At 42.5% G+C, this 25972-nt stretch overlaps 1 protein-coding gene and 1 long non-coding RNA gene across 3 annotated transcripts in view; both read left to right on the top strand.

Moving 5' to 3' along the window:
* The first annotated feature begins 513 nt into the window (after positions 1-513).
* On the top strand, positions 514-15759 carry LOC128084161 (uncharacterized). Of its 2 annotated transcripts, XR_008208364.1 has the most exons (4): positions 514-578; positions 13274-13371; positions 13818-13892; positions 14657-15759. It is a non-coding gene; the product is annotated as an uncharacterized LOC128084161 (long non-coding RNA). The 2 variants fall into 2 exon arrangements; XR_008208365.1 differs by lacking the exon at positions 13818-13892.
* A 214-nt stretch (positions 15760-15973) lies between these two features.
* GALNT2 (polypeptide N-acetylgalactosaminyltransferase 2) overlaps positions 15974-25972 on the top strand; it is a 95105-nt gene continuing 85106 nt past the window's right edge. Inside the window, exon 1 of the mRNA XM_052676609.1 lies at positions 15974-16172. Coding sequence (XP_052532569.1) covers positions 16056-16172 — 117 coding nt within the window. The 5' untranslated portion in view covers positions 15974-16055. The remainder of the gene's footprint in view (positions 16173-25972) is intronic.

Here is a 25972-nt window from a genome sequence, read left to right as displayed (position 1 = left end):
GTTGGGCAAAGAGGAGCCTGTTGATTTAATTAGATTTAAGAGAGCAAATGTAGGGTCTTGCACAAGGGAAGAAATAACATCAGTACAGGATAGGGGATGACATGCTGGAGATGAGCTCTGCAAAGAAGGACCTGGATGTTCTGGTGGACAACAGGTTGGGCACGAGCCAGCAGTGTGCCTTTGTGGCCAAGAAGGCCAATGGTTTCGTGGAGTGCATTACAAAGAGTTCTGGGCCCCCCAGTTTAAAAAAGACAGAGGTCTCCTAGAAGGAGTCCAGCAGAGGACCACAAAGATGATAAAAGGCCTGGAGCATCTCTTGTATGAGGAAAGGCTGAGTGACCTAGCTGTATGGTAACTGTTGAGTCACTGCCTGAACTGTGGATTGAGCACCTGGGGAAAGGACCCGGTCAGTTCTGGGAGCACAGGTGAAGTCAATTCACCTGTGCAACTGGAAGGGGGTGGAGTCTGGCTGCATCTCTCTTAGACCTCATTTAAGGGCTGACTGCCACTGGGAAGAGATTCTGGAGATCCTTTCTTGTTGAAGCTTTCTCACGTGAACCTAGAATTTTCAGAAATGGGTGAGTAATCTTTTTCCCTTCGTTTATAGCAGCTTTCTATTGTGTTGGTCCTTCTCTCGCCACACATTTGTTGTAATGCCTTTCCCTTTGTGTTGATCTGTCCAATTGCTACACCTGGCTGTGTTCAGCCTGAAGAAAAAAAGACTGAATGGGAGTCTGGCTAATATTAATAAATATTTAAAGGGGGTGGGAAGCAAAATGAGGAGGCCAGCCTTTTCTTGGTGCTGTCTAGCAATAGGATAAGGAGCAATGGCCTAAAACCTGAACAAAGGAAGTTCCGTACAAACATGAAGAATAACTTCTTTATGGCAAGGGCGACAGAGCACTGGCACAGACTGCCCAGAGAGGTTGTGGAGTCTCCTTTTATGCAGATATTCAAGACCCATCTGGGTGCCTACCTGTGTGACTAACTGCAAAGTACTTGCTTTAACAGGGGGATCAGACTCAGTGATCTCAAGGACACTTTCAACATTGACAATTTTGTATAGCCAATACCAACTGGAACTCGCCTGCTTGGCCATAACCCTAGGCTATTTATCTTGCCCACTACAAAACATTTTATTAGTACAATTTCATCTTTTGTGACTTGCGCTTGTTTTCAAAAGAAAAGTACCAATCCATAGAAAAATGTCCTATGTCAGTATCCTGTGACTAGAAATCCCTTGCTTCACTGCAGCATTTTGGAAAAAACAGTAGGCAGGATAACATCTGTGATAGATATTGTTCCATCAAGGCCTTCTTACTCATCCAGCCTTTTTATTTTCCCCTAGTCCTCTCTCACAAATAACAAGCAATGCACTGTAAGCAAGCCTCGCTGATCATCAAGATGCAAAGGTTAGGCTGTATGTTAAGGGAAGAATTCAGATATCTTTAATGCTTCACTCACTGTCCCCAGAGCATCATCTATTTGGTCCACAGACCTGCACTATAATCTGCCTGATAATTTATAGACTATTTGACCCATTGCAGTCTCAGATTATTGTTTTTGCTGACTTGGAATAATAGGTATAAAGTAATAGTTGTCTTACTATAAGCCTATAGTGGAAGTGTATTTCACTTTGCTGAAGGCAAAGAGTTGTATCTAAGGGAATCTCACACGTAAGTCATTTCCATGTATTCTTCTGGTTATTCTTCAGATTTTGTTATCATCATTTATTTATTGAGCACAGCCAATGTGCAGTTTCCTACATTGTGTAGGAACAGCACACAGTGCTTGACTCTTAGCCAAGTTAAACTAGAGTGTTATGCTCTGGTGAGTTTGAATATCACTCCCTTATCTTCAGGGCTTACCATCAAAGGGTTTCACACAACTGTATTAAGTACAACCCTTGTCTTTGTTTCATGTGCTAGTTCTACATTCAAATACCTTTGGGGATCTGGCCCTGCTGAGAAACTGGGACTTAAATCAGCATCAGTGGAAACACCAGGACTTCATTCCTAAACCATGCTGGCCTGGTTTTCCTGTTAGTTTCCCTTTTGTGTTTTTTTTTTTTTTTTTTAATCCCCTTTCTTGTCTGTTGTATCTTAAGAGAATTAAATGACACAAGGCTTCTCTTATTCTTTTGAGCACAAAAGCAAAATCCTCATGGACAGGATTATCACACAATCAGGGCTTTTGGAGATGAGAGCTGTTATCCAAAAAGTCAATCTTCATTACTCTCTTCCTGCCTGGACCCCTGAGCATTGCACGCTGTGGGCTATGGAAGTTCCTGATCTGCACTGGGAACGGTTGTTTCTTCATGAACTCTGTAGAGAGCATCCATAAGTCCATGAGGCCAGTGTCCTCTACTCTTGGGCATCTGGCAAGCTCTAGGCAAGGATGTGCTGGGTCAGCAGTGAGCTGGTGAAACGATGTACTGGGGAAGGAGTGCACTCCCTCTGCCATCGTTTTTAGGCAGGATCGTTTCTCCTGGGCATCTTCATTACTTGCAATGTTCTGGAGCGAGATGTGATAAGGTGCAGGTATCTAAAAGCTGCCATGATACAATCATTATTGTGAGATCCCTGGTGAGATCAGTTATTTTACTATGTAGTTACGGCTTGTTTGGACATTGTGCAGCTGTTGCAGCATAAAGGTGAGCTACCATTAAGCCCCCATGCATTTATTAGAATCCTAGGCAGATCTTGCAGTCCATACTATGCCCTTCAGAGCTCTGGTCCCACTGTTAAAACTGAACTGACTGAAATCTGGGTGTCAGGTCAGCTGCAGCTGTGGTGTGCCCATAGCTAGAGGGGAAACTTTCTCCAGCTGCAGGGACATGAGCCAAATCTGAGAGCCGATGGGAAATGTGAGGGCTTCTGTGAGGACAACAGCCAAAAGCAGTAAATATATGAATAAATCAGTAAATGGCTGAGGAAATGTATCCCTGGGTATAGTAAGTAAAGGAAGTAGAAGAAAGAAAAGGATTAGAGGACAGGGCTAGAAGAGAAGTGAAAGAGGCTGAAAGAAGTGAAATTTATTGAGAGTTCATTTTTCTTAAGGGAGGCTGGGAGGGGAAATTAGGGAATGGGAAGAAAGAAGCTGGGGGGAAAAAAAGAGCTGTGAAAAGAAGGAGAGAAGAAAGGTACTGAAGGATGTTAAATATGTTAACCTTTTCTGGGGTGACTTGAGATCACTTGTGTGCATTTGTGTGCAGTTGACTTCTCACTGATATCTCAGCAGCTTGTTAGGAGCAAGTTACAGTTTCAGAAGCCTTTTATTTTTCAAATTTAAAGTCTTTTTTGATCTAAAAAGTCTAGTGAAAATGCAGGCAATCAGAGTTTTTTCCTTTTTTTTTTTTTTTTAATTTCTAAGAAAAAAAAAAAAAAACAGCAGTAAAGCTTATACGTTTCATTTTATTACCTCTTGACATTGGTTTGGCTGTCTGTGGGGGCAGAGGAAAAATATTCTCCATCCATAGCAGAAGCCCTGCAGCGCGGTGCAAGCAGTTGTCCCATCTGTTTACCTGTGCTGGTTGCACACCCGAGGTTGCTATCCAGCTTTATACTCTGTGCTAATTGCATTGCTGGGGTTTTTAGGGCTGTGAACAAAGTCGTTTGTAAAAGCTACTGTGAAGCAGTGCAGATCAGTGTGCATGGTGCTCCTTCCTCCTTCGGCTGTTTCTTATAATTTAAAGTTATCTCGCATGTGGTGATGCTGCACCTCAGTCTGCAGCACATGGCAGAGCAGATTCAGGCAGCAAGTCGCTGTCACTCAGCACTTGCACTGCATCCCACAGGTCAGGCTGTGAGTCCCTGAAATACTGCAGCCTCAGGCTTTGTATTCAGTGGAGTAGAGATTAGAGCCTGAGGGTCTCCACAGATAGCTGAGCCCTGGAAAAAAACGTTCTCTACTTTCCACCACTGTGAGGATAAAAATTCAGGATGACTGGAAGCTATTACAGGTGGAGTCCCAGCTCAGAATTATATCTGAGAGTGACTGGAAAGGTGTTAGTTGTGATTGCTCGCTTGTAGCCATGCCACATAGTTGGTAGAATGTGCAGTGCACTGGGGAGAGAAGGGGGAATGCAAGCCCCCACAGCTCTTGCTGTTGGGAAACCCATGTATGCAAGCAGGGAGCAGAGCAAGATGATAAGAGTGCTTCCTTCTTGCTCACCTAGAGCATGAGAAAGGAAAGGCATCTGATTCCATATTAATAACTACTGAAGAATTGAAGAGACAGAAAAACACCTGCAGCTGAACTTCAGCTGTATGCACCTGCAAATAAAAGCATTTGGATGGAGGTATTGATAAGACAGGTTTGAGAAAGCTGAGAAGATGGGTAAGTGCACTGAGAACATGTATGTGATCCCCCTTGGAGAAGGGACACCTTTAGTACCACTCGATCTACTCCTGAAGTCCTTCACAAGCAGAGAGTCCCTAGTCTCTTTTTTTCCAGAATTTTACTTGATGCTATATTTCCTATGCAGGGTTGTTTTCATGCCTGAGTGAGCTGAGTAATTACCAAAGATTGTTAGGCAGCCTTGGATTTTCTGCTGATATCTGACTTAAATCTGTTATTCTGTAGGATCTAGTTGATTCTTTCCTGAAAACTAGGCTAAGGGAGTGATTGTTGTCCTCACTTGAACAGTTCTTCACATATTGGTAAATTATTATCAAACCTCCCTTTAGAGCTTCTGCAAGGATCAATTTAATTATCTGAGCTATTTCTGATTGATCATGTTGCTTAAATCTCTTTTATTCTTGTTGCTCTTATTCAAGCCGTACAGAACTAGATCCAGTTCTCCAGCTGTGTGAGAACCAGTGCCCTGCAGAGCTGAATAATCTCATTGCATATGATGCACATGTAATAATACATCAGTGTGAGATTTTCCTGCTTTGCTCATATTTGCTTTGAGCCCTACCTGTAGCTCTCACATCCTTTTTTGCAGTCTCTTCACCTCTTCCATGATTCTGCGTTTTGTATTTGTACATTTGATCTTTCATTTTACGTGTGCAGTGCTTTGTACAGGTTGTTACTGAATTCCAACTTGCTCATTTTGGACTATTTCTCTAATGTCTTGAGATCATTTTGTATTCTGATCCCATCTTCTGAAGTGCTTGCATCCACTCCCACCTTCATGTCATCTACAGATTTTATAAGTGCACTCTCCACTCCATCATCTCTGAAGATGGCAAGAAGGTATTGAGCTAGGTAAAAAGCATCCCTTTTTTAAATCTTGCTAAGATAAATAGTAGGTTAAGATCTGATAAAGAACACTTCAGGGTGGAAAAGCTGTAAGTATATCTTAGTTCTGAGACTTCTAATCTCTGCTTGTGTGGATAGTTCACAGGTGCTACATCCACGAGCAGAGACTGGAAAAAACAATCCTAATTTTTGTGAGAGGCTTTCTTTTCTTTCTAGTCTAAGTGCAAGTGAAAAGGAATGCTGATATTCAAAAGCATGAAAGGAGTCATATTGTACAGTAAAAGGCAGTCCTAGAAAGAAGTTTAGTATTCTGGGAATACATGGCACTAAAGTACTTGTCAGTGTTGCAGTATTTTGACACATAAGTGGGGCACATCTGAAACCTTATCTTTGCCCTCCACTGCCTAGTGCAAAGAATTGGCACAGTGGCAGAATTCATCTTGCTCAGGAGTCAAGATGTTACAAGAGTCATCTTTAGTGCAAAAAAAAAAAAAAAAAAAAAAAGGACAGGAGTATAGCCTTTATTGAGTCTTATAGCCCTGGGTTGGCAATTGCAGCATCTGTACTTGTGACAAGCCTGAAAGAATTTGTCTCAACACAAAAAATGTACAGTTTCTAACCTTGCACTCGGGGGAGATGTCAAGAAATACTGAACGGAGAGGATACTTTCATTAGCCTTTGGGATGTTGCCAGTGCTCCCAAACTGTTGTCAGCTTTGCCACTCTTCATAAGATTTTCCCATCTGTGTAATCAATTGTCAAGATATATCTCTTTGCTTCCAGAGGATATTCATTCTACCTATACCCGATTGCTATTTTTCCTGTGCGGGGTTGTTTTTGTGCCTGAAATTCCAGTGGAAATGATGAGCTGAAAATACAGTAAATGCCAATTGCATCAGTTTTGTTGTTGCTGGTGGTAGTGCTGTTTTTGTTTATTTGTCCTAGTGAAATTAGTGGTTCAGAATGGTGCTAGATTAGCAGCTTCTATACTGGTGTCTTTTCAGTAGAACAGATACAGGATCTGTGCAGGCTTTACTAAAGGCGTCAGCAAGACTGAGAGCAGCATACATTCTTGGTTGTATCTTTGGGACAACTAACAAAGGGGGAGCCTACTGCAAGTGCAAACATTGTTCATAACGTGCTGTAGCATCTGATCCACCACAAATGGCCTAACATAAGTCCATTTCACAGCTCTCTGAGTGCTTCCTGAGGAAGGCAAAGGAAAATCTTTGTAGGAAGGATTAGATGAGAAGGTGGTGACTGGTTGCATGCTATGAAGAGACCTTGACTCAGATAACTAATTTATTCAGACTTGCCTCAGCTCTTGATAGCGTCACTTTTCACTGGGAGTCCAGAATAGAAGCACAACTGTAGTAGGCTATCTTACATTGGAGAGGTCTCTCTGTGAAGAATTCATTCCCGTGGAATCAACACAAGTCTAGAAGAAGTAACTCCTGCATATGATGAATCTCAGTGCAGACCTATCATGTCTGTATAAATGTGAGCCCTTTTATTTTGCATTTATTTGGCTGTCGGAAGCATACTGGCTACTCTGAGACATTTACTAAGTACTGCCTCGTTCCCAATAGAACACTGTTTCCTTGGCTGGGACAGTGGGCTGAAGGAATCGGAGGATCACAGTGTGGCTAAGGTTGCAAGGGACCTCTGTAGGTGATCTGGTCCAACTGTTTGAGCAGGGACTCTCAGAGCAGGCTGCCCAGACTCAAGTCCAGGTGGCTTTTGAAGATCTCCATGGAGGTGACTCCACAGCTTCTCTCTCTCGTTAGCAACCTGTGCTGGTGCTCTGTCACCTGCATGCTAAAGAATCTTGTCAGCACTACTGGCATTTTATTTCAAGCCTTCTTTTCTGTGCAGTATCTTTGTACAATTTTTCAAGAACTGAAAGAATGACATGTGCAGGCTGACCCCGATGAGCATCTGAGATCTGAATCTGTTCATGTCTTCCAAATGCAGACATCTTTCCTCTCTCTCTTTGTCAGCCATTATATGAGCTCATTGCTGACCAAATCCAGCAACTAAAGTACCAGTGGGATTCTGAGCTAATTTGGTGTCCCATCAAACTCTTTGATATAGCTATGCAACAGCTCAATGTTTTTAGTGAGTAGAGTTAAAAAAAGAAAAAAAAAAAAAAACAAATTACAAAAAACAACCTGTTCTTCTGGGTGTATTGGGCCTGCTGATGTTTTCTTGGCTTTTAGAACAGAAAATCTAACTAAAATAATAACCACATGAACTACCTCATTTTTTCCTATTTATTATTGTTACTCAAGCACATGGTATGCCTTAAGGTAAGCTAGCCAAGAAAGCAGTGTAGACAAACTGAGAGCAAGCAAACACTATAGAGAAGCCAGCACAGAGCATCACAGTCCAACCCAGGGAAACTCCAGCTGCTGGGTTAATTATTGTTATTTAGTCACATGCCAGAAAGCATGTGATTAATTGCAGCAAGAAAATGCACTGCCCTTCACTGACTTTAAAAGAATTCCGCCTGCCAAGAAGAAAGATGAAATCTGTGAAGTTAATAAGCTGAAACATTAAAAAGGAAGAGAGAGATAAAATTTGATAGTGGTTCTGCAGCAGGTGAGGCTTCCCAACTGCATACAGCTCTGCAAAGAGTAGGAAAACCCCACTGCCCAAGCACAGGGAATATTGCTTCTGTTCTGGCTGAAGTCCTCTTGCAGTGACTTGACAGAGCTTTGTGAAAGTGTGGGAGCACAGGGAGTTACTTCTGAAGTACAGGGTTTGTCTGTGGTATGTAGATGTGTGCCTGGCTAGCGTGCTGTGACAGGAACATCTTCCTGATGGGATCCTTGCCTTCAGGTGTGGCAATGCACACAGCTTCCTGCCTGCTCTCTGCTCTCATCAGCAGGAGCCCCAGGTCTGACCTGCCTCAGGGCAGGTAGCAAGCACGATGCTGAAATGGCAGATGACTCAGATCATGGTTTGGGTAAGACACTGCTCAGCTTGGCAGAGGCTCTGCTGTTTAGAGGTAGAGTTTCAACTATGCTTCGTGTGGCATACAGCTGCCAAAGTCAATACTGCATGTGCACCATTTGTCTCTTCTGTCCTGCTGCACCTCTGCACGCACATTAGTGTGCCTAGGCAAGTATCTAGTGAGCTCTTCTGTAGCAAGGACACAGATTTTTCTGGTTTTACACTGTGCGATGCAGCCAAAGATGTTTGTTCCTGTAACATTATTCTGGGACTTCCATACAGAAGGGATCACTCAGACAAGATAATTGAAAAACAAGTATATGATAGAAATGCTGCTTACAAAGCATTGCAGTAGAGAGCACTTCCTAGAGTGTGGGATTTTCTCCTTCACCAGTGATGGAGAAAGGCTGCAGTGTGTAGCCACATCTCTTGTGCCAGGCTGTCCTAAGTCAGGATATGTTAACATGTGCCCAAGAAGAGGGTGTGTCCTCTCTCTTTTGATGGTCTCCTCCTTTTCTAGCACTCCCTGAGAAAGCTGCTTATTTTTCTCCACTTACACCACTTTCATCCTGTTGCAGAGAAGTGGCCTTCTGCAGAGTTGATGCCCAGTTTACATTCAGTGCATGTGAGATGACAATTAGAGCAGGTATCTCTCTCTCAGACAAAAGATAGAATATTCCTATATAGAAGGAATAATCTTGCCAGAGAACTTCTGCTGCCAAAAGTATTATTTCAGCTGAGGAGGCCTCATTTACACCCGTATGAACAGAAGATTCTAATTTACAAGTGAAAGTCAAATCATTATCTGGCCATTTCTCCATGCGGTACTTGTCTCTCTCAGTTCAGTAATTCAGAAAGCCAGATAAAACACTGTATGGTGCTGCAGTTGAACGAGAAAGGAAAAAGATGTAGAATCAGTTCACAAACCTGTAGATCTCATAAAAACATGATGGAATGGTCTTTTATATTCTGTTTGTCTTGGAAGAAAACACTTTCTTCTGTACCTGAAACTCTTGAAAGACCAAAGGGCATGGAAAATACAATCCTTTTTTTCCTCTTTTGAATTATTTTGTGTGATAGATGTTGGGGCCAAGTTCATCGTGGTTCAGAAGTGTTACATAGAGGGTGGATCTGGCTACCACTGTGGGAAGTGGAATGCTGTAGAAGTGATTTCTCATGATTTGTTTCTGAAAATGGGGTGAAACCAACAACGTCTTTCATGATTTCAGCAGATGATGATAAAGGTTTGAAGACAAAAGGGTTATAAAGGCCACAAAGGGGGGGTCAACTTCCATTGCCTGTGGTGAGTGAGCCCATTTATTGTCTGTTCCAAGATATTGAAAGATTAAATTCGGGAGAAATCAATATATGACTTATACAGAGTATGTGAACTGAAGCAGCTATGAGCATCTCTTCTGTCTTGCACAAAATATGCTCTTATGCGTGATACAGAAAAACCTATGTCATTTGTTATAAAGACTGTGAGATCCAAACACCACATTTCATGAACTGGCAAGTATGCAAAAGAACAGGATAAAGTGACATGTTTATTTTTAATGTGCTGTGGGAAAAGACTACTTCTAATTGCACAATGCAAAATATTCTTGAGCAATATCTGGGAGTACAATCTAGAGTATCGATTAAAAATGAATCACTGGGATTTGTTTGGCTGTGGTTGTAAAAAGAAAAAGTAGGCATGATGCTGGGCCAGGTGTGTGTAACTTGTCAAGCATGGAGAAGCCTTTGGGAATGTGCACCACTGCTGACCATAAGACCATGTAGTGCCCAGGATGAATTGTGTAGGTAGGCTGCTCCAGGCAGCACATCACTTCTGAGGCATGGGCTCTTCTGTGTGCATCTGAGTGGGAGACAACAGTGTGAACATAGAAATATTTCCTCTCATTATTCTTTAAAAAAAAAAAATATATATATATATATATGAGCTCTATTCAGCCTGTCTGTTATGGCACCTCTGAAATTACCTTGTCATTGTCAGTGATTAGGGTGCTTCTCTAGGTAGTGGAAAACCTGCTTTCAGTGGCTCTGGCTGAAATCACTTTAACACCTACCATAAAGGAAGCGAGGACAAAGTAAGGAGACATTTTCCACTTTTTTTCCACTCCATTATCCAAATGAAACTAAAATATTATATAGAAAGAAAAGGCTTACTCTCACTGCCCTTTTGAAACGTGTAGTCACTGAAGAGAAGCATTTATGGTACCTATGTTAAGTAGTTAAGCATCATCCTCTCCCTGTTGATTGTATAAGAAGGCAAGGTCTGACATCTTGGGAAGCAGGCTGTCTGAATCACCATTCATTCCACTTTGGATGCTGCAGACAGATAGTCTGAATACAGCTCTGTAACTTCAAATGGGAAGGCCCTACATGGCTTCCTTGCAATCTCAGCTCCCTTCCTACAGATCTTCCTTCATTCCTCTTTCCATTTTGTCTTGTCTTCATTCTCTCATATCTCATGTGTTGAGCTGGTGTCAATGCAATTAGCTAGTAAAGACTTTAGTTAAAGAGATGAGTAAAAGCTGCTTCTGGCAGAATGCTGTGAGTTGGGGAAACTTCTTTCCAATTCTCCAGGAATTTTGCTGTCAGCTAATTTAGCAGCAGTTTCTATGCTTTGCTGTATCATAGACAGCATCACGTTGCTGATCTGGATTATAAGTTTGAACATATAAAATACCAGTTAAGGTTACAGAGACACTGTGTGAAGAGTTCACATCTATGTTTTGCTCAAAACCAGACTACTGTACTATGCATTTAGCACTCTGTGTTTACCTGTAGCCTCAGATACTAGGCTAGTACCTAGTGCTATGGCTGCACACCACTGTGACGACAGCATGCTTGAGAGGAGAGGAAGGAATTTCCTGTCCTGTCTCAGACTGTAGATCACCAGTCTTTACCACTCCTGGCAACAATAAGAAATCAAGCGTGATCCTGAGAATTCAGATAAATGCAACAAATGAGGATCGAATTTTCCCAATCAAAGGTGAGGTCGCTGATTCGGCAAGTCTCTCTCCATGGCTGATTCTCACCCGCCTATCATCACTTTCCTTTGAAAGATGCTTCTGAGCCATATCACACTTTGAAATCTGATGATCAGCCTCCAGAATGCTGCAAGAGGGGGTTTTTTATGTGCTGCTGAAGTTCAATCGGACTCACTAAGTGACTCAGCTTAGGAAGAATAGTTGGCAGTGCATCTGTAGTTTGTACTTGTTGCTGCCATCCTTAGCAGGAGGCCTACCGAAGGCTGAGTTGTTCTTTCTTTGTCTTGTTGTGTTTTAACCCTGCAGTCATCTCAGCACCATGGTGCTGTTCGCTATTGCCTCCCACAGTAGAGTGGGGGGAGAGAAGTAGAAAAATGGTGAAACTCATGGATTGTCATAAAGACAGTTTAATAGGACATAGAAGGAAAAGGAGATAATAACAATGATAATAATGACAGAAGAATATGCAAGACAAGTGATGCACAAAACAATTGATCACCACGTTTTCACTCCGCACACTCAGTTCCTCAGCAGTGGCAGCTCCTTAGCCAGCTCCTCCAGTTTTATTGTTCCCCATGACCCTGTATGATATGGGACATTCCTTTGGCCAGTTTGGGTCAGCTGTCCTGGCTCTGTTCCTCCATCTCCATGTGCATTCCCAGCCTCATGCTGGCAGTACAGCACCAGAAGCTGGAATGTCCTTACAACTTAGCGTAAGCCCAGTTCAAGAACTTAAGTAGGGTTGGGTTAGCAACATTATTTCCAACCAAAATGCAAAACATAGCAGTGAACCTGTTACCAGAAAGAAAGTTAACTCTATCCTAGCCAAAAAACAGTTTAGCTTTCACCACCTGCAAGGAAAAAAAAAGAGTCTACTTCCTCTGTTCATAAAACAAAACTGCAAAGGATGTTGAACTTTCAACTTTATTAAAGAAGAAGAACTTCCAAATGCGGATTATTTGCCTTGGAAGAACATGGACTTAAGGTGACACTGTAAACCTCTGCGAGAAAATATGGTGTTTGCTTTATCTGCATCACATGACATAATGTATTATTTGATCTCTAGTGGGGAAACAGCATTAAAAAAACAAACAAGCAAAAAAAAAAAAAAAACAAAACCCCAAAAAACCTTCTTCCAGGGGAAATAGTCATTGTTTCATGCTTTAAAAGCGAAGATACTGCCTTATTGATGTCAAAGTCTGCAGAGAGAGAGAATTTCAGCTCTAATGGACCTGAAAGTACTCTGGCTTTGCAAGGTGTACTCTTTGGTCAGGCAGGATGACACGCTGTTCTCAAGGTGAAACTTGTATGATACAATATTTGCTGCTTGGGGTTTTAACAGCTCCAACAGCGTTCTTGGAGGGTAACAAGATTTTCTGGAAGTGAGCCACTCTAGAACACTATTGCCAGCATGTCTGCCTACTCTGGGTAGCATCAGAAGCTGTGCTAAAAAATTAAACAAACATAGTTCTTGTCATCTAAACAGATGGGAAAGGACATGCTGACTCCCATGTCTTTAACGAAGGAGGTAGGCTGTGTCTCATTGTTGCCACTGTGCAGTGAGGAATTGCAAAACACCCACGTAGATTTTTCAGACCTGCTAGCTGCACTTAACCTTTAATCCTGCAAGTACTCAGCCATGAGCATATAATTTCAAACATCTGAGTAGTCCGACTGACTCCGGTGGGAATGTGCACTGAATGAAGTTAAACATTTGCATAAACGTTTGCAGGTTCAGGATCTTTCACTACAAACACAATTCTTTCACTACAAACACAAACTCAGTCAGGCTGAGTATTCAGCTCAAGCTCTCTATGTATTAATAAACCTTTATCCCTGCAGATGTATTTTACATTTCTTGTTAATATGTGGTTTCTCTGTTATAACACGTCTTACATCAGGCTAATGAGTAACCATTTTCTTGAGAGGGAGGGAATAATATACCTTCTGACATAACTGTGTGACTTTGAAAAAATATAATCTGAAATGAATCTGTTATGAACATTAGCTTCTGTATATCAAAAAGATTCAGGCAGCTTGGTCAGAATTTGGGCTTTTAAAAGTGTTTAAAACCTATTTTCTGGGTTTTAGACCTGATCTTTACTCTCATCTTTCCAGGGGCAAGACCGTGTGTGTGAGTAAGGGATTGATTTGCTTATTTCTAGAGGGGAGGACTGCTTTCCGTTCTCACTGATGGAGTATTCATTTACCTCCAGGTAGGTCATTTCACTCCAGAAAAGGATGAGCAATGTTTGTGGTCTTTAGTTACAAGCAGGTGAATGCTAACACCCTGAATTAGCCTCTGATCCTACTTGTGTCTGTTTCTATACCTGCTCTCAAATGTATGTGGTGAAATAACCCCTTGTTTACACCCTAGCTAAGGAGAGCAGGATTTGGCCCATTGAATCTAGGTGCTGCATTACAGATCAAAGAAAAAGTTTTGATGAATCCTTCTGCAAATTTCACCCCTATTTGTACTTTCACATGATTGATCTCCCTTTTGTTTAAAGCACTGTGGTTGATACAGAAGCATTTGAATTCGGTGAATCATTCTAGCAATGCTGCTCTTAAAATATGCTAATATTTTCTTTGAAATGTGCTAGAAAAAATCAGTTTTAAATGTTTTACATTTTTTTTCTCCTATTCCTTGCTTTAATTGAAGGTTGCCTTTTTTTGTGTGTGTGCGTGTCTGACTTGACTTGCTGACTAAACACGTTAGGACTTTTGAGGCAAAGAGGTATGTGCATGCAAATGTGTCGTAATACAACAGGCAGCTTTTCCTAGAGTTAAAGCTATATCATATTTTTCCATCCTAAACCTCTATGTTTCCTGTGGTCACTGAAATAAAAGTGCTTCAGAAGGAAATCTTCCGGCTTTGGGCTTTTTCCAAATGTGAATAATTTGGAAGGATTTGAACAGAACTGGTTCAGCCAGTTCAGAATATCAGGAGAGTGGGGGGAAGGAGGGAAGAGGCAAGAAAAAGTGGTGGTTTTTTTTTTTTTTTTTTTTTTGAGCTAAATAGATCCTTACAGCATTTCTTGAGCATTTCTGCAACTTTATCAGCAGAAGGCTGAGAAGTGAACTCTGACATGTAAGTAGCCTTCCTTTAAGTAGATGTGCCTTTGCTTGTTCAAGAGGAAATTAGTTTTGATTTGCCTGAGTTATAAGGCTTTGAAAACTGTGATTGAGCATGTGCAGTGGATTATTTCAGTAAGCTTGTGGAGTGTGCAGCTACAGAAGGATTTTCTGTACATGCATGGCTGGCTAATTTTGCTGGAAAGGGAAAAATCTATCTAAGCACATTGCTAAAATCAGTGAAAATACCTGAGGCTTCAGGAGGACCTTTGAAGGCTGTCTCAACATCTTTTAGACTATGAAAAGGGCAAGAAAAGATTCCGTAGGCTTTGCAAGGCATTTGAAGAGTAAGTGGCCTGCAGAATGTGTAAGGTTAAATGGGATTATGGCTCCAGAATTGATTACTTGACATATCCATGTGTGAAGTTTTCTCTGCAGGGCCGTAGAAGGAACAGTGTTCTTCCCCCCAGCACATCTGCCTGGCGAAGGAGTCCGCACAGCAGTAGGAAAGCTGCTTCGCCATCTCACCTCCAGCTGACAGAGCTGGAGTTTATTAGCATGTTGACAACCCTGGACTGTTGAGACTGCTCCAAATTACACTGGAAACATTGGTAATGAGAATTTAGCCTTTGGAGTGGTGTGTATGTGTGTGCCTTTTCAGATGCAAGTTTTTACAGTTACGGTGCTCACTTGCATCTAACGCTCTTTGGATAAATAAAAAAATCCCATCCTAAACATGTGTGTGTCTCCTGGCAGCCCATACTCTCCAGTGTACCTCACTTCAAGGGATGCCAGCTGTTTGATTCCAAAGTTTGCGTTCTGCACAAATTGATGCCTCTCTCTATCTCCCTTCAAACACAAGAATCATAGAATGGCCTGGCTTGAAAAGGACTTCAAAGATCATCTAATTTCAATCCCCCTGCCTGCAGGGTTGCCAACCACTACACCAGGCTGCCCAGAGCCGCATCAAGAATCACAATGTTGAGTTTATTTGAAAGAGTCATTTGTTCAGAAGAAAGAAGTGATGTTATTTTATGCTTCCTATGGGAATTACTCAGCTTTGATTTCTTCCTCTGACTTTTCATCCATCCCTCCCCTCCCGTGGGACTGTGGCAGGCAGGAGAGCACACCAGATGACTTCTGCCTGGGCAGTTCCAGGCCAGACATGGCTCTCTGGAGAGGCAAGTGAGCATCTGTGCCGTTTCTTTGGACTGCTCTCTCTTTTCCCTCCAACACAGCAGACTTAGCACCGAGCCCCTGCTGCACCCTGGTATGACTCGCAGTCCAGAGGGTCTCTGCGGCCGTCCGTGCAAACGCACCGGCAGAAGCCTGATAGTGGCGCGAACAGACGGAGCAGAGAAAAGCGGTGTCGGGCCCAAATGGGCGGTGATAAAGCCACCCGTTGAGAAAACATAGTGAGGCAACGGAGAAAACCTTTAAACTTAGAATTGCAGCCCTGAGCCGCCCCTTTCCGAGGCGTAGCGAGGACCACCGGCCCACCGTCCGCCTAAGGGGCCTCGAGAGCAGGAGGAGCGGAGCAGCGAGCACCCCGCCGCCGCCGCCCGGGTCTGTCCGACGGCCGCCAGGCGCGGCGCGCTTCTCTGAACTCGCGGGGGGGCGGCGGCGGCGGCCCGGCGTGCTGCAACCATGGCGATGCCGACGGCCCCGCCCTTCCCCGCCCCCCGCGGGGCCGGGCGGCGCGGGATTGGTCGGGGGGCGGGCACTCGCCCTCTGCCCCCTGACCCTGCGCGGCGGCGGTGGCGGCGGGCGCGGCGGCTGCTGCTGCTGGCCGTTTCCTGGTGGCCTGGCGGCGGCGCGGGGGACGATGCGGCGCAGGTCCCGGCTGCTCCTCTGCTTCGCCTTCCTCTGGGTTCTGGGCATCGCTTACTACATGTACTCGGGCGGCAGCGCCGCGCTGGCCGGCGGCGGCGGCGGCAGGAAGGTGAGCGCGAGGCGCCGTGCCCGGCTGCGAGCCCCCGGCGGGCTGCGGGGCGCCCTCGGCGTGTGCGGGGGGGCGCCCTTCCGCGCCGCTCCTCCCCACCCTTTCCCCTTTATTTTTATGTTTCTCCTCCCGCCCCCAGCGCGTTCCACGGGGCGGGCGGCTGCTCGGTGGACTTCAGACTGGCTCCCGCCCAACCACGCTGAGCCACGTCGCGGGCCGGGGGCAGTGGGGCGGCACGGGGCGTCGTTCCCACCCTGGGCATCTCCTCCTTACGTGGGGTTCTCCTGCCCTCCAGAGAGCCGGGCTGATCGTGGGCCGGGGCTGCGTCGGGCTTTCTCCGCTCGTCGTGTTTTATTTTATTTGTTTTAATGGTCCTTTCCCCTTGGTATTGTTCTGGGAGAGCGTTTGGAGGTGCTTTGGTGGTCCATCGTTGAGAGAAAGAGGGGGAAGTTAAACGCTCCGCCGTTCCCATCGGCGTGGGTCAGAGCGGTGCTATGGTAGGGCGAGGTGCGAGGCAGGGTCTTTCACCCCATAACTCTGCTTGGAATAATGAGTTGTGAATGCGTGGATTTGCATGTGCCTCCCCAAAGTCGGGAGCTTCCGCAAACCCTCCTGCTGCGGTGGCCAAGCCTCTGGAAAGTGAGCTTTCTTGTAAAAGATTTCCCAGGCGAACCCAGAGATGGGCAGAGGGTGAGGAGCAGAGCGCTCCGCGGCTGAGCCGTGCTGTTTGCTAAAAATGGCACTGCTGGCAGGTGAGCCAACTGGTGCTCCTCCAGCACAGCCACGGGGATCTCTGTAGGGTTACTTTGATGCAGTGCTGCTCGTCAGTGTGTGTGTTCCGGGCGAAGATCTTGACTGGTTCCTGTGCAAGCCATGGGAGCGGAGCTTGCATGCTGACTTACGGTGTTACTGAGGGGAACAGGAGTCTGGGGAGAGAACCGCTCTCAGGCTGCCTCAGTGCTCTATTGTGTCCTCTTCTTTGCCCCTTGTGTCTGCGGGACAGTGGCTGTTGACACAGCAGTATGTTGCAGTGTTAAGCATGTATCCTACATACAGGTTCTCAGAGCAGATACAGTAGCGGAAATAGATGAAGCATGAGATAAAAAGTAAGGCAGTACCCTGAAGCCTCTCTTGAGGAACCACCAGAGTGTGTTTAGAAACTAAAAGCAATCTTACGCTACTGCTGATGCATAATGGGATAAAGCAAAGCTATCAAAGGAGCATGTATCCACAGATAGGGAAATAGATTTTTTAACTCCTAGTATGTTTCATTTTGAGTTCCCAGTCAGATTTGTAGCTGAGCTCAATTCATTTTTACTGCTGGGGAAACGGCAGCATGGAGATGGTGATTTGCACAAGGTCACCTAGAAGACCAGGTGAGAATAAAACAGAAAAGAAACCAGTTTTTCTGAGAACAGCTCTAGTGCTTAATCTACTAGAACCTGCTGCTATTCCTTATTGATAGTAGTATGACTTTCTATTATGGGTTGAAGAGATCTACAATCCCTGATGCTTGCTTCAGCCTTGTAACTTGTCATCATTCTGCTAGCAGTTTAATATACCTTACCAATATGGGTAATTGGAGAGTTTTAGCAAAGATGAGTTTAAAGTAAATGAGGTATTCTGTAAGCATGAGCCGAAGCTCAGTGTTGGGTTTAAAAATGTGAAAGCTTAAACTAAGCTTGTGGTAAGGAACAAAATAGGTACTATGGCCATGAGAAACAAGTGGGGAAATTAACAATTATGTGTGGATTGGTGATTGAGGATTCTATTTTCTGTCAGCGAAGCGTAAAATTTAATCCTGGGCCTCAGTGTAGGTTAGCAAATGTAAGTATGGGAAGATGTGTGTAATGTAATAGCTTTTGAATCTCGATAAAAGCCTTATTAACTTAGTGTCAGACCCTGGTACAAAGCAACAGCACAAACTGCCTTAAACTTATGAACAGAAACCCCGCTGTAGTAAATTTCTTGGTTTGTATGACTTCACGTAGTTTTCATTGCTTTTCCACTATTCCAATGCAATGAAAACAGAGTTGCTTACAGAAGAGCATCGTTTCTTATAAATTGAAGTGTATGCCATGTTGAGGCTCTAAAATTACAGAAGCCAGAAGGGGATCATTCTTCATTTACGTGAATAAGTAATTTGCATGTTAATTACAGATCTAGTTAGACAAACAGAATGGTTTTTCCATAAGAGTGATTTTTTTCCATATTCAGACCTGATGTATTATCTGGACACCCCGGACTTGTTTGGTATGACACTGTGCTGTGAAGACACAGTCAGTTCCCATTTCCTTAAAAGAGGTGAAAATATTTGCCCTTTTCTGGCCTTACACCTGAGAAACAGAGAAGAATGCTTTGTTTTTTTTTCTTAGTAGAGGTGTGTCAGAGTTGATGTAAGCTTCTATATATTTTGGTTCTTCACTTCTAACATTTCAAGCCATTTGGATGCTCCAGTGTGCAGTATCCTTGCCCAAGCATTCAGCCTCTGGGAGCAGTGGTGGGAGCCATAGCCCTGTATGCACTGCTCTGGCTAGGTAGACAGAAGGAGCTGACTGTGCACAAGTGGAGCTACAGCACACAAACTAGAAGCCATCTCATTAATAAATATGTGGATAATAATAACACGCAGGAGAAATATTTCATGTTTTGGAACTAGGCACAAAGCAGTAGTTGGATGAAATTACTTCTTCCACTTCTGGAATTTAAGGTATGAGACTGCTTTTTCTTTTTTTCTTAAAAGGAAGAGAGGGGGCAAAGTTGAAGCTTTTCATTCAAATGTGCTTAGAGGTGACAGAATCACTTCTCCTTCATATTCTTTTTAATCTCCAATGAGAGTGACTTTAAGCATGAGAACCAGGGGTTCAGCTTGCTCCTTGTCCAGCCAGGTCACTGAGTTGTAGATTGGAAAGAGCAAGTCTGTCTCACTTGTTTAATGGTTAGTGAAATAGTTCCACAGACAGAGTCTGTAACACAGAAGAAAGCAAGTCGCAAGCCCAGGAGTTGTGAGACTGAAAAATGTGGGTTGCTCTTGTGCTCACTTACTGTGCTTTTTATTAAACAGTCTTTGGAGTGGAGACTGGAACTTTCCTTCTTGTGGGCATATTTCTTAACCCACTGCAAATGTAGTTTGTGCTCTGTGTCCCAGAACAAAGTAGAGCAGCTTCTTCAATATGGTTAGAAATGATGTGTGCCCTCCCAAGCTGGAATCACCCTGGTGATATCCCCCAGTGATACTGCCCCAGTCTTCAAAGAGTGGTGCGAATCAAAATTGGTGTATTTGGAAATAAATCATTTAACTTGTTTCGGGTTTTGTTTCGAGTCCCTTAACAACTAAGTTCTTCCACAAATGAGTGACGACTGGGTATGAAACAACAAAACAGCCTGTCCTTCCAAGCATTACAGCAGAAGGCCTGCTGAATGGAGCCCTTCAGGCAGGGTGAAGGAAAGCACCAAACACCTCATTGCTGCCAAGAGTGAAGTCCTCATGGGCGTACCCTGGAGGAGACCTGTAAGCACTGAGTGTTGTGAGCGGAGGCATTGAGAGGAGATGCCTGCTAGGCAAAGCGGCAGCTAAGCCAATGTTTGGAGTCTTCTGGATTTAGGTACTAAAGCACTGACAAGCTTTGGCTTTTGTTGCTATGTGAAGGTGGTGTTCTGGTTTGATTTTTTTGTTTTTTTTTAATGTAGACCTCTTCCTTCTCCCTCACTGCTGTGCCTCCTCTCTTCCTCTTCATGCACTTTAGAGAAACAGAGTAAAACAGTTACTAGGCAATCAAAGCTGGATATTTTTTGCCATGTTTAAAATTAGAAACCTCTTTTTCATTATATTCCCTCCTCCAAAACCAAACAAAAATTAAAAATAAAAAAAAAAAGTGGAAAAAAAAAAACAGCTCTGAAACACTTTGGACTAAAGGCCCATTAAGCCTCTGGCTTGCCAGATTTTCTGGGTGCGATAGAATGAGTTGCAGAAATTGGATTGATTTTAGCTGAGCCACAGGGAGGCAGACTGCTCCTGCAGAACTGGTTACAACCCAGTGTGTTGTGCTGCTCTGGGGTTTTTCCTTCAGTTCCCTGGACTTGTGTGTTTTTGGGGCAGGGAGGAAGCAGTAGTGGTTTTTCTTTTTTTTTTTTTTTTTTCAGTAGGCTTTTGGTAGTGGCTGTACCATGAAGCTAGCTAAGGTGAAAGAAATTCAAAGGTAAACTATGATATCTGGAGTATGAGATTGACTGAAAGTAAGTCAATCGTTTGGGGAAAGCAGGGAGAAAAGAAAGCAGCTGCTTTCTTTGGGATTTTACAAGGATCCAATTTTACAACTCCTTCCAGCATAGGCGCTGCTTTCTCTTCCTCTTTTCTTCATTTGGAACAGACAAACTATTTCGGTTAGACTTAAGTGAGGCTCTTAGGTGTACCATTATGTGTGCATAATGACAGGAGAAGGAGAGCTGTGTGTTCGACAGACTTAGTGCACTGGAGTTTCTTTTTGAAGGTTAAAGTAGGAGGAAAAAGGAAGTGTGTTTTAGCTGTAGGTGCATTAGCCAGTTTTTGTCAGAGAATGAAACAGTGGAGTGCAAATTCTTTTGGTTGTTTTTCTCACGGCAGGAGAACTCCTTTTTGGAAGGGGATTGAAAGTAACATCACTTCTGTTGTCTGCTTTTGTCTAAGGAAGACATTGCCAGTTTTAATGGCTAAGTACTGAAAGTTTAGTTTATTGCTTCCTTAAGGGTAACTGCAGTGCCTTGTAATGATGCCACATTGAATGTGATTTCCAATATCTCGATCTTAAGACAAATGAAGACACATTGTCATGTGGCATTTGCTTCCTAGGAGGAGCAAGAAGACAGAAAGGGATGTTCTGCTATTTAACAGGCAGCTATTTCCTGTCCCAAAAGTGTTTTTCTGCTATACATAATTCTATAACAACTGTGAAAGCAATGAAATACCTTGGCACTTTGATAAAGCTGTCCTTCTCCTGCTAGAATGTAAAGTCTCTGAAGTTTGTCGTGTGTATGCTTTCTTAATTTAAAATGTCACTTGGTGAAATTACTGCCTTATCTTTGTGGATTGTTTCTTTCATGAATTTAACTTCAGCTGTGCGGAAAAGAGAGCCACCTGCAAACCCTGTGCAGCTTCTTTAGGTCTGTGGTTGCATGAGGCGCTTCCTCTCATCGCCCATGCAATTTGAAATGCTTCCAAATAGAGGTTTTTTGTTGTTTTTTGTTCTCACAGGGTAGTGAGAAGTAAATTCTTAGACATAAGAGTGCTGTGTCATCCCCCACAACCTACCCATCAGTGTAGGAACTGATGACTCTGGCTTTGGTTTGGATGCTATTGCCCTTGAATAGTTGATATCTATTTTTGTTGCGTAAACAGAAAGGAAGCAGGACATTAGGGATGATGGAAGGGACTGAGGAAGCAAGAATGACTTTGGGGTTACATGAAACAGAGTAGTTAAGCTGCTTTTCCACTTTTCCTAGCGTTGTAATAGTTAACTGTACTTCTCTGTGTTATTCCACTGCTGTAGTTTGTTGGTTACTGTGATCTCTGTGTACAAAAGTTTGTAAATTCTAATAACGATGTCCTTTGAGAGATGATTAGAAAATTAACTGGAATGTGAACAAAGTGTGCCACGTGCCCTACCTTTTTTGTCTACCTGTCAGTCATGCAGTTTGAAATGTGTTGTAAACAAATGTCAGTCATTCTTTCAATGTATTCCTGCTGCTTCCAAAAATATAACTTAAAATGTAACATGGAATGTAATATTTTCCAATATAGAAAGATTACTTCACATTAAGTAAAAGAATGTTCAATATCTATCTCAGTTGTGACTAACAAAATGAAATAGTCATGACTTGGTCTTGAGACCAATCTAGAACAATAGAACATTGATACATGCTGGAGAACTTCAATCTCTGTCTTCAACATTACATGATAATTCCATGGTTTTGTTTTTTTTTTTTTTTTTCCTGAGAAATTTTGATTTTGTTTTTCACTCCTCTTCTCCCCTCTCTTGCTTTCCAGTATGATGTGATATCTAAGAGCTTGTGCGTAACTGATGCTGTTTTATCAGATGATGAAAGGTCAGATAAGAGATTGGATATTATCTGCTAGAAAGCTTGCTCACAATGCTGCTCTGTTGCAGGGAGGAGATGCCTTTGTATCTGTACTGGCTGTCATGAGAGGTTAACTCTAGTTGCATGTCTGGAAACTGTTTCAAAAAATAAGACCTATGCATGGCCTAGAAAATGTAGTTTTACTTGATTTTTTTTGCAACTACGTATATTTTCACGAAGAATTCTATACATGATACCTTGGGATAAAATACATCTATTTGGAAACAAAAAGTTAAGATGCAACTGATCCTGTCAACTCAAGTGATGAATTTAAGCTGCTCAGGTAGTCGGTGCAAATGATAAATATACGCTTGTGTTTTGAAGTTGATTTGGGCCATTTAGATCTTTTCTTACATAACCTTCTCAGATGGCTGCTCAGTTGTAACGGCACCCATCAGTGTGTAGCCAGGCTGTGTACAAATGTTCCTTCAATGGACTGGACATTGATAGCTTGTTACTAAATGATTTTTTTAGTAGGAGCTATTGGAGGAGCAATGCATTGCCAGTATGTTGGCAGTGCCATGTGTTGGCAATAGATTTGAATTCTAAAAATGAATTTGCAGGAAGTAGTGAGACACTCTCATTTTTTTTTCCTTCAGTAATAGGGAGTTGAATGTCACTGCCTGCATATATTGGGGTGGAGGGAAACAGAATATCAGAGTGGGTGTTGCATAAGGTTGTTCTGTTGTCATCATGAAATTCAAACCGGTGGCATCTTCGGGTATATGAATTTTAAGGAGTGCATTCTGTTATGCTGTTTGTTTTGAAGTGAGTGTGTGCTCATCTGTTTTTCCCTTTCTGTGAGCTTCTAAAGAATTAGGGGATGAATTGAGGAGGGAATATAAATTACTGTGTGTGAGTGGCGCACACCGAGTGCACGCTTACCTGTCATTCATAGGAGTTCACTTGCCAAACAATCTTACCATGAATGAAGCAGGAGTACTTGCTGAGTCCTGCAGCAGTTATTAATGATCAAGAAAGCGAAAAATTCAGCATCTGTTTTCTTTCTTAAAGCTGTAACCTATACTTCCCCTGTTGGAATATAGAGCAATTTATGGTAGGTTTTGTAGGAGGGGCTTCCCAGTGTATTAATTTGTTACAAAACAACTTGTTCACGTGATTGCAGTTTGCAGCGGCTGTGTTTGAAGCCTGTCAGCACTTTATTTTTCCAGTTGCTTTTCCATGTGTTTAAACTATTTATTTTCACCACTTTTTTAATTTTTAGACATTGGGTTTGTTAATTATTAAACATTGGGTGTGTTTATTGTCATTTAAATGAGTTAAAATGCAAACTTGAATTCCTGAACCACCTGGCAGAGAACACTATCTATCTGAAGGAACTATCTATATGAAGAGAGCATCCCTGCCCATAATAATTCTGAGCTCTGCTTATGAAACTCAAGTGGAAAAAGGAATGAGATAATAAAAGAACATATATCCACAAAAATTATTATGTGGTATACATCAAAAGCAATCATTTGGATTTGTCATCTTTATAACTATGGTTTCTTATGGAAGAAAGAGCCAATTGAAAAGTTTACAGATTCAACTACTTAATAACTTTCTGAAGTTGTAAAGTTACCATGCAATGTGGGTGCTGTCTTTAAGGAAAACAGACAGCACCCAGAGATTCTGCTGAGTTTGGGGATTAGCAAACTGCAGTAGATTGTCCGTACTGAGTAAAGGAGCTGTTTGAAACAAAAAGAACTTAGGGAAAGATTTGACAAAAGGTTGGCACTGAACTAATGCTATTGTGAACAAATTCTCTAAGAGCCATGACTTGATGAGAAGAAAATGCTTCCTTGTTGTATGAAGTTTCAAATGTTTAACTACCCTGAAAACAATCTGAACAGCTTAAATTACATTTGGTTACTAAAATAATTTGCTTTGGCTGCCCTGTTGGTTTAGGGATGGTCAGTGTGTGGGTATGGGTACGTTACAGTGAGGTGAAATACTAGTTTTTATATAGCTTAACTCTTTTTTTTTCTTTTTTTTCTTTTTTTCCTTAAATGGAAAAGTCTGTTCGCTCAAATACATGCAGGTTCTCTTAAGACCTCAGTAAGGAAAATTTCCATATTTCATTTGGTAGCTAGCTGCTACCAGCTAATGGTGGATTGGCCTGTATCGTTACTGGTCTTTGTTCAAACACTGGGGAATGTCCCTCTCACAAAACCAGTACTGTGGTAAGCAGACCTATCAAAAATGTGGGAGTGATTGTATTACAGTATTTTCTGCTGGAGTATTCCATGAAATGAGGAGTGCATATGTTGTCCAGACAGTGTATTAACTCCTTGTTACGGTGCTCTCCTGTTACAGTGGAATGCTTCAGACCATAGCAGATCATCCATTCAGTCTGCTCGTTTTCTCCTGCATTACTATTTCTGGAAAACATGTATTCTTTACTCCTCTGACCTGTGCTCGCACAACACAGCATACCTTTGGGTTCTTGCCCTGTTGCTTTGCCAGTAAAACACCATTGACCCAAAAATGAGCCATGCCATTTAGTCTTTATGGACAACTGGTGTTCTAGTATGTTATTACCGAGACACATGGTTAGATGATGCTTTTTTAAGTTTTAATTTAGAAATGTTGGGTTTTTTTGTTCAACTGATGGCAGCATCTAGGTTTCATTCAGAGTCTTTTGTAGGTGATGATGAGGAACAGTAATTGTAGCAAGTGCAGTGCAGTAGCAAGCTGGAGCTTGGTTCTCTTCCTACACTCTCAAGAGCTGTTTTTAATATCTTTTAAATGGATAGACGTCTGTGAAAGAGCCTCTGCCCCATTTGCTAAGCTGTGTCAGGTCAGTTAATGAGCACATCATATGTTGCAGATCTTGCTAGTTAAACTAAAAAGGTATTTGCAGTCAGAGAGAAGCGTTTCAACTGAGAGCAGTTGGCAGCAGCCTAGCAAACAGTAGCACTTGTTTGTCTCTTTAGGTTTTGTTCTGAAGCTGATGTGTGAAAAGTAAGGGGAAAGGGAGCTGAGTGGAAGTGTTGGTGCCTCGGCTGTGATTGTGAGTTAGAAACACATCAGGACAAATAAGCCTCTACTGATCGAGAGAGGGAAAAAAAATTTCAAGGACTCATCTGCAGTGACTGTCAGGGCTGTGAGAGATGTTGCAGTGATGTGTTTTCTTTGGTTAAGGTGCAGTTGTTCAGTTATTCCCAATATCTGAACATTCTCTACTATATAAAAAAAAAGCAAGAGATTGATCTTAATGCTCATGTTAGCCTAGGCATGAAGTACCTGACTTGATGTACAGTGAAAGCTGTTTGCTTAAAAATCCGTTTTGGTTACCTACTGTGATAACTAATGCAAATTATAGTGGTGTTCCAGGAAAACATTACTTGCATCCTAGGAACAATAGCTAGAAAGGCAAGGTAACCTCATTCTGTGCTCATTTAGTTCTCTCTCCTATGTGCTTGCCATCTCAAGAGCAAGAGGCTTAAGCAAATCCTAAGTTTTTACATACATGCATGGCCTTGGGGTGTGAGATTTCTTTTTTTAATCTTTCTCTGATGGTTGTAAATGTTTCATATGGGGCCATGATTGTGTCTTTATTTAATGTTTTAAAGTAGTTGTGTTCTTTTGTTTTTTTTTTTTTAAATTAAGCATGCAGCAAATATTCAAGAAGCAGATTTGCTAAGTTGTCAGTAAAAGTAGTGATTTGTTGAACAGCTCAGCTG

This window comes from Tympanuchus pallidicinctus, unplaced genomic scaffold (genome assembly GCF_026119805.1).
Source record: "Tympanuchus pallidicinctus isolate F22 unplaced genomic scaffold, pur_lepc_1.0 scaffold1, whole genome shotgun sequence".
In the NCBI taxonomy this organism is placed as follows: domain Eukaryota; kingdom Metazoa; phylum Chordata; class Aves; order Galliformes; family Phasianidae; genus Tympanuchus; species Tympanuchus pallidicinctus.
Note: the sequence above shows the minus strand (reverse complement) of the source record. Positions and strands in the feature narration are given on the sequence as shown.